This window comes from Nycticebus coucang, chromosome 15 (assembly GCF_027406575.1).
Source record: "Nycticebus coucang isolate mNycCou1 chromosome 15, mNycCou1.pri, whole genome shotgun sequence".
In the NCBI taxonomy this organism is placed as follows: Eukaryota; Metazoa; Chordata; class Mammalia; order Primates; family Lorisidae; genus Nycticebus; species Nycticebus coucang.
In genome coordinates, this window is record NC_069794.1 from 76,233,057 (window position 1) to 76,245,713 (window position 12,657).

The following is a 12,657-nucleotide window of genomic DNA, read 5'->3' on the forward strand; positions in this document are numbered from 1 at the left end:
TAGGAGTGCCTTTGCGGTATCCCAAAGTTCTGATGATTCATGTCTTCATTGTCGTTTTTTTCCAAAAATTTGGCAATTTCCTTCTTAATCTCGTCTATGACCCAGCCTTCATTCAGCATAAGGTTACTTAATTTCCATGTTTTTGTAGGACTATGCAGATTCCTGTTGTTACTGAGTTCTACTTTTATTCAGTGGTGGTCTGAGAATATGCAAGGAATAATTTCTATTCCTTTAAATGTACTGAGGTTAGATTGGTACCTAAGATCTGATTGATTTTGGAGTATGTTCCATAGGATGATGAGAAGTATATATATTCAGTTTTGTTAGGATGAAATGTTCTGTAAATGTCTGTTAAATCCAAATGTTGGATGGTTAGGTTTAAATCTAAAATTTCTTTGCTCAGCTTCTTCTTGGAGGATCTATCAAACACTGACAAAGGAGTGTTAAAATATCCGACTATTATGGAGCTTGAGGAAATCAAGTTGCTCATGTCTGTTAGAGTCTCTCCTATAAATTGAGGTGTATTCTGGTTGGGTGCATAAATATTAATAATTAAAATCTCATCATATTGAGAATTACCCTTAACAAATATGAAGTGATCATTCTTATCCTTTCTTACTTTTGTTGGTTTAAAACCTATTGTATCTGCAAATAGAATTGCAACACCTTCTTTTCTCTGATTTCCATTAGCCTATAATATGGACAACCATCGTTTCACCCTGAGTCTACATTTATCTTTTAAGGTAAGATGAGATTCTTGAATGCAGCTAATATCTGGCCTGAGTTTTTGTATCTGGTCAGCCAACCTGTGCCTCTTTAGAGGACAGTATAAGCCATTCACATTAATGGAGAATATTGATAAGTCTGGTAAAATTTTGGGTATCGAGTTTTTCAAATTTCCAGTGTACATTTTTAATTTTTCACCACTTGGAAGTTGGAGTTTGATCAAAATGTTCATAGTGAGTTTATTTTTGTGGTAGAGGATTTGGCTGGTCATTATGGAGGATAGGTCGGAGAATATCCTGGTTCTCAGAGCTGGTTTGGTTATGGCAAATTTCTTCAACATGTGAATGTCATTAAAGTATTTAATTTCTCCATCATAAATGAAACTCAGTTTAGCTGGATACAGGATCTGGGGTTGAAAGTTATTTTGTTTTAGGAGATTAAAAGTCGATGACCACCCTCTTCTGGCTTGAAATGTTTCAGCAGAGAGATCTGCAGTCATTGTAATAGTCTTCCCTTTGTACGTTATGGTTTTCTTACATCTGGCTGCTTTCAGAATTTTGTCCTTCATATTAACTTTAGTGAAGTTAATTACGATGTGCCTGGCGGATGACTTATTTGGGTTGAGTATGCTGGGGTTCTGAAACTGTCTGATATCTGAATTTCAGAATCTCTTGGCATGTCTGGAAAATTCTCTTTCATGATTTCATGGAGAAGAGCCTCTGTCCCTTACAAAGCCGCTTCATCGCTTTCAGGGATTCCAATGAGGCAGATAATAGCCTTCTTCAAATTATCCCAGAGCTCTCTGAGACAAGAATCCATTTTTGCTCTCCATTTCTCTTCCTCTTTGAAAGAATGAGATTGTTCAAAAGCTTTGTCTTCAATGTCAGAAATCCTTTCTTCTGCTTGCTCCACTATGTTACTGAGGGATTCTACTGTACTTTTCAGATCTTTGAGGGCTGCAAATTCTTGCTTCAATGTGTCAAAATCTTTTGTGGTTTTATCTTTAAATTGGTTGAATTCTTGAGACAACTTTTGAATTGCTCCTCGAATTTGTAATTCCAACTTTTGAGTTGTTCCTTGAATTTCTTATTTGAACTTTTCCTCCATTCTATTAATCTAGTTTTCAATCCAAATTCTCAATTCAATTTCTGACATCTCAGCCATCTGTTTATGAATGGAATTTACAATTACGTCTGCCATATCTTTCCTTGTGGGAGGGGGGGTTGATCTACTCTGGTTATTCAAGTTACCAGAGTTTTTCTGCTGATTTCACCCCATGATTATTTTACACAATTTGACTAAATGAGTGGATAAAGAAAAGTTGGGTTTGGGGCTCCAGGGGTAGTGATTAACCAGCCCTTTGCCCCAAAGCTGGCACTGGTGTCTGTACCTTTTGCCCTGGAGCTTTGCTGAGGACCCATTCAGTGCTATGGCCTGAGAAATGGGGAACGTGCTTGGTGTGGTATGGCTAAGTGGCTCTGTGTTGTTTTCAGCTGGTCTCAGTCCGACCCTAGTGAATAAGTTACTCTGGGTTGAAGTCTCAGCTGTGAAGAAATACCTGCAATTAAGTCACCCTGCCCCTAACAGGCAACAATTGGAAAAGGAAAATCATACCTTCCTACAACCACACACCCAGGGCAGCACTTGGATAATCCTCGGGTGATTGGCTCTTTTCAAAAGGTCCAAATCAATTGTCTCAGTCAGCACCTGTCTCAGCACCTGTCTCTAGCTGGCAACTAGATCGCAGGGGTCTGCTGACAACTCAAATATGAATTGCTCTGGTGCTTCATGAGGTCAGGAAGACTGTCAGAGCAAATAGATTAGTCTGGGAAGATTGATACCTCCGGAGTTGCCCACCTTGTACCTCTGTCACACCTGGTCACTGATAACCCCACAGGGCTGTGACCCATTTGCCTCCAATGAGCAGATACTCCAGGGGTTTGCACCTGCCTGAATCACAAGGAAATCTATGTCTCCTCAGCCAGGCCGCTGCTCTCTGTCACTATCTAGCAGGAGGAGGTGAGGCCTGACAAGCTTGGGAGCTTGATGGATGCTAGGCTGTTCATTCAGTTCCAGCCCTGCCCCTGATTGATGTTACTGACAGAACAGAACAACTTTGTGGAATTTGTTTCTGTTCCAGCTAAATCCCCTGCAGAAGAGAAGCTGTTTTGAGTCCACAGAACCTGCGCCTCAGGCCCTGTCTTTGCTGCTGCAGGTTTGTATTCACAGCACAGTTAGCTGTCAGTTCTAACCTCCTGCCCTCCTTTGTCTAGGCTGATGATCTCCTGATGGCTGGGTGCATCTTAGGCTCAGTAAAGCAGTCCTCTGGGTCAGCCCCACCCTTTAAATCTGCCAGGACTGCACGTGCGTTTTCTAGTCCCTATGCTCCAACCAGGCCGGTACGCCTCAGGCAAACCCTTTACTCATGGGGCCTGTGTTTTTGTCCCAGATCTGTTGCACAAGTGGTTGCCACCTGAGAAGATGCCTGGCCTCCTCTGGTTGCCCAGAGAGACAGGGGGTGTGACTCCAGAATATGCAGAGGTGAGCCCTTTTGTTGCCAAAAACAGCTGCTGCTCTGCACCTTGAGGCAGCACTGCTCCGGCGTGGTTCCCTCACAGCTGACCATCCTCTCCTCACTCCCGTACCGCAGAATCAGCAGTGGCCAGCAGTAGTCCATGTCCTGTCCTCTTCTCTCGAGAAAACACCTAAGAATCTGGACTCCTGGGGGACAGGGCTCCAGACCTCAGAGTGAGAGTGGAGGGGAGTGCTGGGAGCTCAGAATTGCAGGTAAAGAATATATACAGTTTTATACAGTGTTATGCCTGGCAGGAGAGCACCATGGCACCTAGTAGGGGAAGTAGGTCCAGTTCTTAGGGGGTCTATCTTGTGGAGTATAATGGGAGGACTTTTGAACTCTGCTTGTTTGTTTATGGGGTACTCCGAGCTGTTCTCATGGGTGAGGGGACTCTTGTCCACTTGGTGATGGATTTTGTACCTTTTATTTGTATCCTTGGGGTTGCAGCTTACCTCAGCAAGATTGAAGTGCATTCTTCAACCTTCTCTCTTGGCACAGCTCTAATCCTCCAGGTTACTTGCTAAATTTCTGTCCTTTAACTCTCCTTCTGGATGGGAGCCTCTGTGGAAAGCTGGCTTCAGCCAGCCATCTTGTCTCTGCCCAAGGTGCAGAGTCACAGGTCATCTCTCACTCTATAAATGTTTCACAGTGTCTAGGACTGGAAGTACCAATGGCCTCTTCCATACAGCCCAGAGCACCCAACTTCAGGAGAGTAGATTATCTCAGTAGACTCCACAAGATGTGCCTGAAAATCCAATCAGAAAACTTTATGAGATCCAACTGGCCTTCCATCTTGAATCCTCGATTCTCGGGGTGATTTTAATCTGCATTTCTCTGATAATTAGGATGTTGAGCATTTTTTCATATGATTGCTGGCCATTCTTCTGTCATCTTTGGAGAAGATTCTATTCATCTCTCTTCCTATTGATGTATGGGATTGTTGTTGGTTTTTTTCTTGTGAATTAATTGAAGTTCTGTATAGATCCTGGTTATTAAGTGTTTGTCTGATTCAAAATATGCAAATATCCTTTCCCATTGGGTACCTTGTCTATTTGCTTTGGTTGTTGTCTCCTTGGCTGTAGAGAAACTTTTCAATTTAATTAAATCCCATTTGTTTCTTGTTGCTGTTGTTGCTATTGCCATGGCAGTCTTCCTCATAAAATCTTTCCCCAGGCTGATATCTTCTGGTGTTTTTCCTATTCTTTCTTTGAGGATTTTTATCATTTCATGCCTTAAATTTACATTCTTTATCCATCTTGAATCAATTTTTGTGAGTGGAGAAAGGTACGGGTCCAGTTTCAGTCTTTTTTTGTTGTTGTTCATTAACGATTTTAATTTGTGGATAATCTTTTCCATGCAGAAGGAGATGGAGATGACAAGGTATACATTACTAATTTTTGAGTTATTTATTCATTGAGTTAGGTGACAGTATCAACAGAGCAGGTAAATTGAGAAAAGTCATCTCTTTAATACCTGGCACAATGAAACCCGCCATTGAAACACAGATTCCAGAGAATAATCTTTAATACATTGACACCTTTATTATATGTTTTTGGGGAAATGAATTAGATTTATGCCCTTTTTAAAATTTTAGCAGTGTTGTCAGGTGGCATTAATGTGACACTCTATGCATACGGTGCTTCTGGCTGACAAACTGAGAGCAAGGTGCAGCCAGTGGGACCCCTGTGAGTGAAGGGCTGCTTGGGTAAGGCCTCGGTGTGAGCAGCAGGTGGGGCAGGTCAAAGGTGGCACACAGGTGACCTTAGTCCCAGGCACTCTTACCCAGCTGGATGCTCCCCTGCCTGGAAGCCTGGGGCGCTCAATAAATAAAACCAGGGTAGGGTCAGAGCACCAGTTAAAGTCTTCCAATGGGGTGACCTCAGAGGAAATGATGGCAGATCCAGAGAAAAGTTTCATCTGAGGCCAGGACGCAGGTTCAGGCACCTCTTTTGTATGCTGATTTGTGCCTCTCCGGGCATTTCCTGCCACCCCAGACATTCTTCTGGTGCTTTCTCTGCTACCTTTAGGTGATGAATATGTGGGGAAAATGAAATCTCTTCTCGTTTGTAGATTGCAGGTGGTATCTTGGAGTAAGTTTTTGTACGTTTAGTGCAGTTTCAGTCTTTTACATATGGATATCCAATTCTCCCAGCACCATTTATTAAATAGGGAATCTTTCCCCCAGTGGACGCTCTTGTTTGGTTTATCAAAGATTAAGTGGCTGTAAGTTGTTGATTTCATTTCCTGGTTTTCTATTCGATTTCAAATGTCTATGTCTTTATTTTGTGCCAGTACCATGCTGTCTTGACTACTATGACCTTGTAATACAGCCCAAAATCCAGTATGTTGATACCTCTGGCTTTGTTTTTATTACTAGAACTGCCTTAGCTATACGGGTTTTTTCTGGTTCCATACAAAACACAGAATCGTTTTTTGCAAGTCTTGAAAATAGGATGTTGGTATTTTAATAGGGATGGCATCGAATTGGTAAATTGCTTTGGGAAGTATAGACTTTTTAACAATGTTGATTCTTCCCAGCCATGAGCATGGTATGTTCTTCCACTTGTTAAGGTCCTTTGCTATTTCCTTTCTTAAGGTTACATAATTTTCTTTATAGAGGTCCTTCACCTCTTTTGTTAGGTATATTCCTAAGTATTTCACTTTCTTTGGGACTATGGTGAAGGGAGTTGTGCCTTTAATTAACATCTCATCTTGGTTGTTGTTGGCATATACAAAAGCAACTGACTTGTGGGCATTGATTTTATATCCTGAAACGTTATTGTATTTTTTAATGACTTCCAAGAGTCTTGTGGTTGAGTCTTTGGGGTTCTCTAAGTATAAGATCACATCATCAGCAAAGTGGGAGAATTTTACCTCTTCTGCTCCAATTTGAATGCCCTTTATTTTCTTGTCTTGCCTAATTGTATTGGCTAGAACTTCCAGGACTATGTTGAATAGTAATGGTGACAGAGACAACCTTGGCTGGTTCAAGTTCTAAGAGGAAAAGCTTTCTGTTTGACTCCATTCAGTAAAATATTAGCTGTGGGTTTGTCATAAATAGCTTCGATCAGTTTCAGAAATGTGCCACCTATACCTATAATCCTCAGTGTTCTAATTAGAATGCCAAATGCTTTTTCTGCATCTATTGAGAGAATCATATAGTTTTTAGTTTTACTTCTGTTGATACGGTGAATAATGTTTATAGACTTGTGTATATAAAACCAGCCTTGCATTCCTGAGATGAAACCTACTTGATCATGATGTACGACTTTTTTGATGATAAGCTGTAATCTGTTGGCTAAGATTTTGTTGAGAATTTTTGCATCTATATTCATTAGTGAAATTGGTCTGAAATTCTCCTTTTTAGTTGGGTCTTTTCCTGGTTTTAGTATCAGAGTCTGTTCAAGTGAAGGGAAGAGTCATATATCTCTCACTTTAAATCCAAAACTAAAAATGATTAAGCTTAGTGAAGAAGCCATGTCAAAGCCAAGATAGGCTGAAAGCTAGGTTTCTTGCATCAATTAGCCAAATTGTGAATACAAAGGCAAAATTCTGGTAGAAAATTAAAAGTGCTATACCGGTGAACACACAAATGATAAGAAAGTGAAATAGCTGAATTGCTGAGACATTTTACTGGATGTTAAGACTGACTACATAGCTACAGTAATCAAGACAGGATGGTATTGGCACAGGGATATATACATGACTCAAATGAGAGAATCCATGAATATATCTTCACAAATACATCCAACTAATTTTTTAAATTTTTATTTATTCATTAATTTCTTAGAGACACGGTCTAGTTATGTTGCCCAGGTTGGGCTTTAAATCCTGGGCTCAAGAGTTCCCGGGACTACAGGTATGTACCACCATGCCCAACTAAATTTTATTTTTAATTGTGGTAAAAAAAAAAAAAAAACATATAAAATTTATCACCTTAACCATGTTTAAGTATAGAGTTAAGGAGTGGTAAGTATATTCACATTGCTGTGTAACCACCATCAAGAACTATTTCATCTTGCAAAAATAAAACTCTGTGTTCATTAAATGCAATTGTAACCACAGGACCATTCTACTGTCTGTCTCCATAGTACTCTAGGTACCTCATACAAGTGGTATTCATCTTTTTGTGACTGAATTATTTCACTTAGTATAATGTAAGCATGGTTTATCCATGTTGCAGCACTTGATAGCATTGTTTTCCTTTTAAGAATGAATGATATTCCAGTGTATGTATATATCACATTTTGTTTATCCATTCAAATATTGATGGAGATTCGGGTTGCTTTTACCTCTTGGCTTTTGTGAATAATGCTACTATGAACCTGGGAGTGCAACCCTCTCTTGGAAACACTGCTATCAATTTTTTTTTTAATATATGCTCAGAAGTGAAATTGCTGGATCATATGGTAATTCTGTTTTAAATTTTTTAAGGAACTGCCACACTATTTTTCATAGTGATTGCAACATTTTACATTTCCACCAACAGTGCACTAGGATTTCAATTTCTTCTCCATATCCTCACAAATACTTGTTATATTCTGTTTGTTTTTTACTTTTGGTAGTAGCCATTTTAATGAGTATGACATAGTATCTCACTTTGGTTTTGATTTGCATTTCTCTAATGATTAGTAATGTTGAACATAATTTCATATGCTTGTTAGCTATTTGGATATTATCTTTGGAGAAACATCTATGCAAACATCTTTGCCTATTTTTAAATTAGGTTAGTTGTTGTTATTGTTGAGTTGTGAGGGTTCTCTTTATGTTCCAGATATTAGTTCCTAATCTATAGATAGAACCAACTATATGATTAGTGAATATTTTCTCCTATTCATAAATTACCTTTTCATTCAACTGATTATGCCCTTTGATGAACAGTTTTAACGTTTGACGTAGCCCCATTTGTCTTTGCCTGTTTTTGCTTTGGTTGCCTGTATTTGTATCATAGCTAAGAAATCATAGCCGACCCAGTCATAAAGATTTACCTCTATGTTTTCTTCTAGGAGTTTTATAGTTTTAAGTTTTTCATTTAGGTCTTTAACCCACTTTAAGTTAACGTTTGCATACAGCATAAAGTAATGGTCCAAATTCATTCTTTTGTATATGAAAATCCAATTTTCCCAACATCATTTGTTAAGAAGCTCTTCCTTTCCCCATTGAGTGGTCTTGACACTTTCGTCAAAGATCATTTGATTATAAACACAAGAGTTCATTTCTGAGCCCTTAATTCTATTCTACTCATCTTTGTGTCTATCTTTATATGAGTGCCACACTGTTTTAATTACTGGAGCTCTATGACACGTTTTGAAATCAGAAGTTTGAGTTCTTTTAACTTCATTCTTCTTTCAAGATTGTTTGCCTATTTAGGACTCCCTTGAGATTATATTAGAAATTTAGAAAGGAATTTTCCATCTCTTCAAAAAACACTGTTGACATTTTCATAGGGATTGTATTGAATTTACCAATCACTTTGGGTATTATTAACATCTTAACAATATTTAGTCTTCCAAAGCAATACACAAGATGTATTTTCCTTTATTTGTGTCTTCTTTAATTTCTTTTCGCAATATTTTGGAGTTTTCAGTGTACAAATTTCTTTCCTCCTTGGTTAAGTTTATTTCTAAATCTTTTATTCCTTTTTTTTTTTATTTTTGGGGATTCATTGAGGGTACAAGAAACCAGGTTACACTGATTGCATTTGTTAGGTAAAGTCCATCTTACAATTGTGCCTTGCCCCCAAAAGGTGTGTCACAAACCTTTTATTCCTTTTATAGCTGTTGTAAATGGGGATAATTTTTTTCCTTTATAATTCATTATGAGTGTTTGAAAGAAACATACTGATTTTCGCATGTTGATTTTTTTATCCTGCAACATTTCTGGGACTACAGATATGTTTTATTATTTATTAGTGCTAATAATTTTTGCAGAATATTTTGCATTTTCTACATATAAGAGCATACCATGTGTGACAAGAGATAATTTTACTTCTTTCTTTATGACTTGGATACTTACTCTTTTCTTTTCTTGCCTAAGTGTTCTGGCTAGAACTTTTATTTCTATGTTGACTAAAAGCAGTCTTGATCTGAGAAGAAATGCTTTCAAGTCTTTTACAAGTATGATGTCATGTGTGAGATTGTCATATATGACTAGTTTGTTTAGTGTTTTTATAATGGATAGGTGTTTAATTTTTGTCAAGTTATTTTTCTGCATCACTTGAGATAATTGTATGGTTTTTATCCTTCATTCTGTTAATGTAGTGTATTAGAATGGTTGTTTTTTTTTGTTTTTGTTTGTTGTGAACCATCCTTGCATTCTAGGAATAAATCCACTTAGTATATCTGTTCAATGTGCAATTGAATTTGGTTTCCCAGTATTTTGTTGAAGATTTTTATGTAAATATTCATCAAGAATATTGGTCAATAGTTTAGGTTTGTTTTCTTGAAGTAACTTTGGCTTTAGTATTAGGGTAATGCTGGCTTGATAGATGAGTTGGACGTGTTCCCTTCTCTTCAACATTTTGGGTAATTTTGAGGAAAAGTGACATTCATGTGTCTTTAAATGATTGGTAGAATTTGGTAGTGAGATTATTCGGTGCTGCATTTTTGTTTTTGTTGTTGGAAGGATTTTGATTATTGATTTGATCTCTTTACTACTTATACATCAGTTCATATTTTCTATTTCTTCATGATTTACCGAACTTATTTTTTACAAAGGTGCAAAATCAATTCAATGGAGGAAGAACAGACTTTTCATAAAATAGTACTAATGAATTTGGGTATCCATGAGCAAGATAATTCAAGACAACCTAAACTCATAACTTAAACAGAAGTTTATTGCAAATGGATCATGAAATAAATGTAAAATGTAAACTTTTAGAAAAATACATAGAGGGAAATCTTTGGAATCTAAAGTTATGCAAAGAAGTTTTTTTTTCTTTCTGACATGGCACCAAAAGCATGATCCATAAAAGGAAAATTTGATAGAAAGTGTTTGAGTCATGGAAGCAGATCCCTCATAAATATCTTGGTGCTGTCCTTGCTGTAATGAGTGATTTCTTGCTCTAGTAGTTCCCATGAGAGCTGGTTATTAAAAAGAGTCTGGAACCTCGCTCCTTCATCTCTTTTGTTACCTCTTTTGCCATGTGATCTCTGCACATGCTGGCTCCTCTTTGCCTTCCACCATAAGTGGAAGCAGAGCGAGGTCCTCAGTAGATACACATGCTGACACCATCCTTCTTGTACAGCCTACAGAACCATAAGCCAAACAAACCTCTGCTCATATAAATTACCCAGACTCAGGTACTCCTTTATTGAGACAGAAATGGACTGAGAAAACCATATATGTTTTACTTGATTGCTTTTGTGAACAAAAACTTAAAATTCTAGGATTACATTAATAGCACTGAATCAGATAAATATTTTTAATATATTTAAACTATCAAGCCTGATGTCAAGGAAAAGACCTAGCTCCTTTATGGAAGAAATTTTATCTCCTGTTTCCATGCCAAAATGTGGAAACAGCCTAAATGCCCACCAATTCAGGAATGGATGAACAAGCTGTGGTATATGTATACCATTGAATTTTATTCAGCCACACACAAAAAAAATGGAGACTATAAGCCTTTGGTACTAAGTTGGATGGAGGTGAAATGCAATATTCTTAACAGAGAAGCAAGAATCCAATGTACTCAATTTTGATGTGAAGACAATTGATGACCTAGTACGTAGGTGGGGGTGGGGGAATGGGGAAGCAGAGAGAGGGAAGGAGAGATGAGGGGTCACAGTGTTTGCTACACCTCTTGGGGGAGGAACACATTTACAAGAGGGACTTTGCTTCACAAATGCAATAAGTATAACCTGGATCTTTGTACCCTCAAAGAATCCCCCAAAACAAAAAATAAATAAATAAAAATAAAAGCTATAAAAAAAGAAAAAAATGTTATATCCTTCTTACCTCAACAACATATAGTACTACATTCTTGTAGAAACAATACAGTATGCATTTTGTCACTCGAAAATAATTCCAGGCTCCATGAACCAACAGAAGCTTCTCCAGGTAACTAAACTGAAAAACAGAAACAACAGTCAATGCAAATTCAAATGACCCTACTATTTAGTGATGAAATATACAAAAATGTCATTTTCCCAGGATTTCACAATCCAGTAGTTCCTTCTATGGCAGATACAACATAGAAGATGAACAGAATAAAATTGCATTCACAACCTGGCTTGGCAGTTCACTATAAAGGAAATTATGTTCTCTTATTATTCAAAATAAACCTATTAAATACTATTTTCCCCAGAGAATGCATGTTGCAGTCATGGATTTTAATTGAATCTAATACACATATAAGATCTTACTCATAAGAAGAGATCAAAATTATTTAATGAAAAAAACATCAAGTTGGGCCATGGTGGTGTATGCCTAGAGGCTCACCTGAGCCCAGGAGTTCAAGGATTATGGTGACGGTGAACTATGATTGTGCCACTGAACTCTAGCCTGCATAACAAAGCAAGACCTTACTTAAAGTCAACAACAAGAAAAACATATTGAGATCAGGTGAACAGAGCCTTGTAGGAATCTTGAAGTTCCCCATTTCCTATAATAAATAAATTAAAAGAAAAATAAACAAAAATTTAAAGGAAGTAATGGGCACCTTGTGTAATACCCCTCAGCTTCATCACCCTCATGTACATTTCCTTTGCTATAGCACTTATCACTTTCTAAACCTTTTTTTTTTTTTTTTTGTAGAGACAGAGTCTCACTTTTATCACCCTCGGTAGAGTGCCATGGCATCACACTGAACAGAGCCTTGTAGGAATCTTGAAGTTCCCCATTTCCTATAATAAATAAATTAAAAGAAAAATAAACAAAAATTTAAAGGAAGTAATGGGCACCTTGTGTAATACCCCTCAGCTTCATCACCCTCATGTACATTTCCTTTGCTATAGCACTTATCACTTTCTAAACCTTTTTTTTTTTTTGTAGAGACAGAGTCTCACTTTTATCACCCTCGGTAGAGTGCCATGGCATCACACAGCTCACAGCAACCTCCAACTCCTGGGCTTAAGCAATTCTCGTGCCTCAGCCTCCCAAGTAGCTGGGACTACAGGTGCCCGCCACAACGCCCTGCTATTTTTTGGTTGCAGTTCAGCCGGGGCCCCTCGGTATATGGGGCCGTCGCCTTACCGACTGAGCCACAGGTGCCGCCCTGCACTTATCACTTTCTAACACCAGATATACTTGTTTATTGTATTGTTGTTCATTTTTATCTCCTAGAACAGGCGTCCTCAAACTGCGGCCCGCGGGCCACATGAAGTGCTGTGAATTGTTTATTTGTTCCCATTTTGTTT

General features: G+C 38.0%; 1 protein-coding gene across 1 annotated transcript in view; it reads right to left on the bottom strand.

The window, feature by feature from the left end:
- The window catches only part of LOC128566496 (phospholipid-transporting ATPase IB-like), a 372,171-nt gene that overhangs the window by 119,813 nt on the left and 239,701 nt on the right, over positions 1 to 12,657 (bottom strand). The window contains exon 25 of the mRNA XM_053563334.1: positions 11,258 to 11,368. Within this exon, the coding sequence (XP_053419309.1) occupies positions 11,258 to 11,368 (111 nt within the window). The remainder of the gene's footprint in view (positions 1 to 11,257; positions 11,369 to 12,657) is intronic.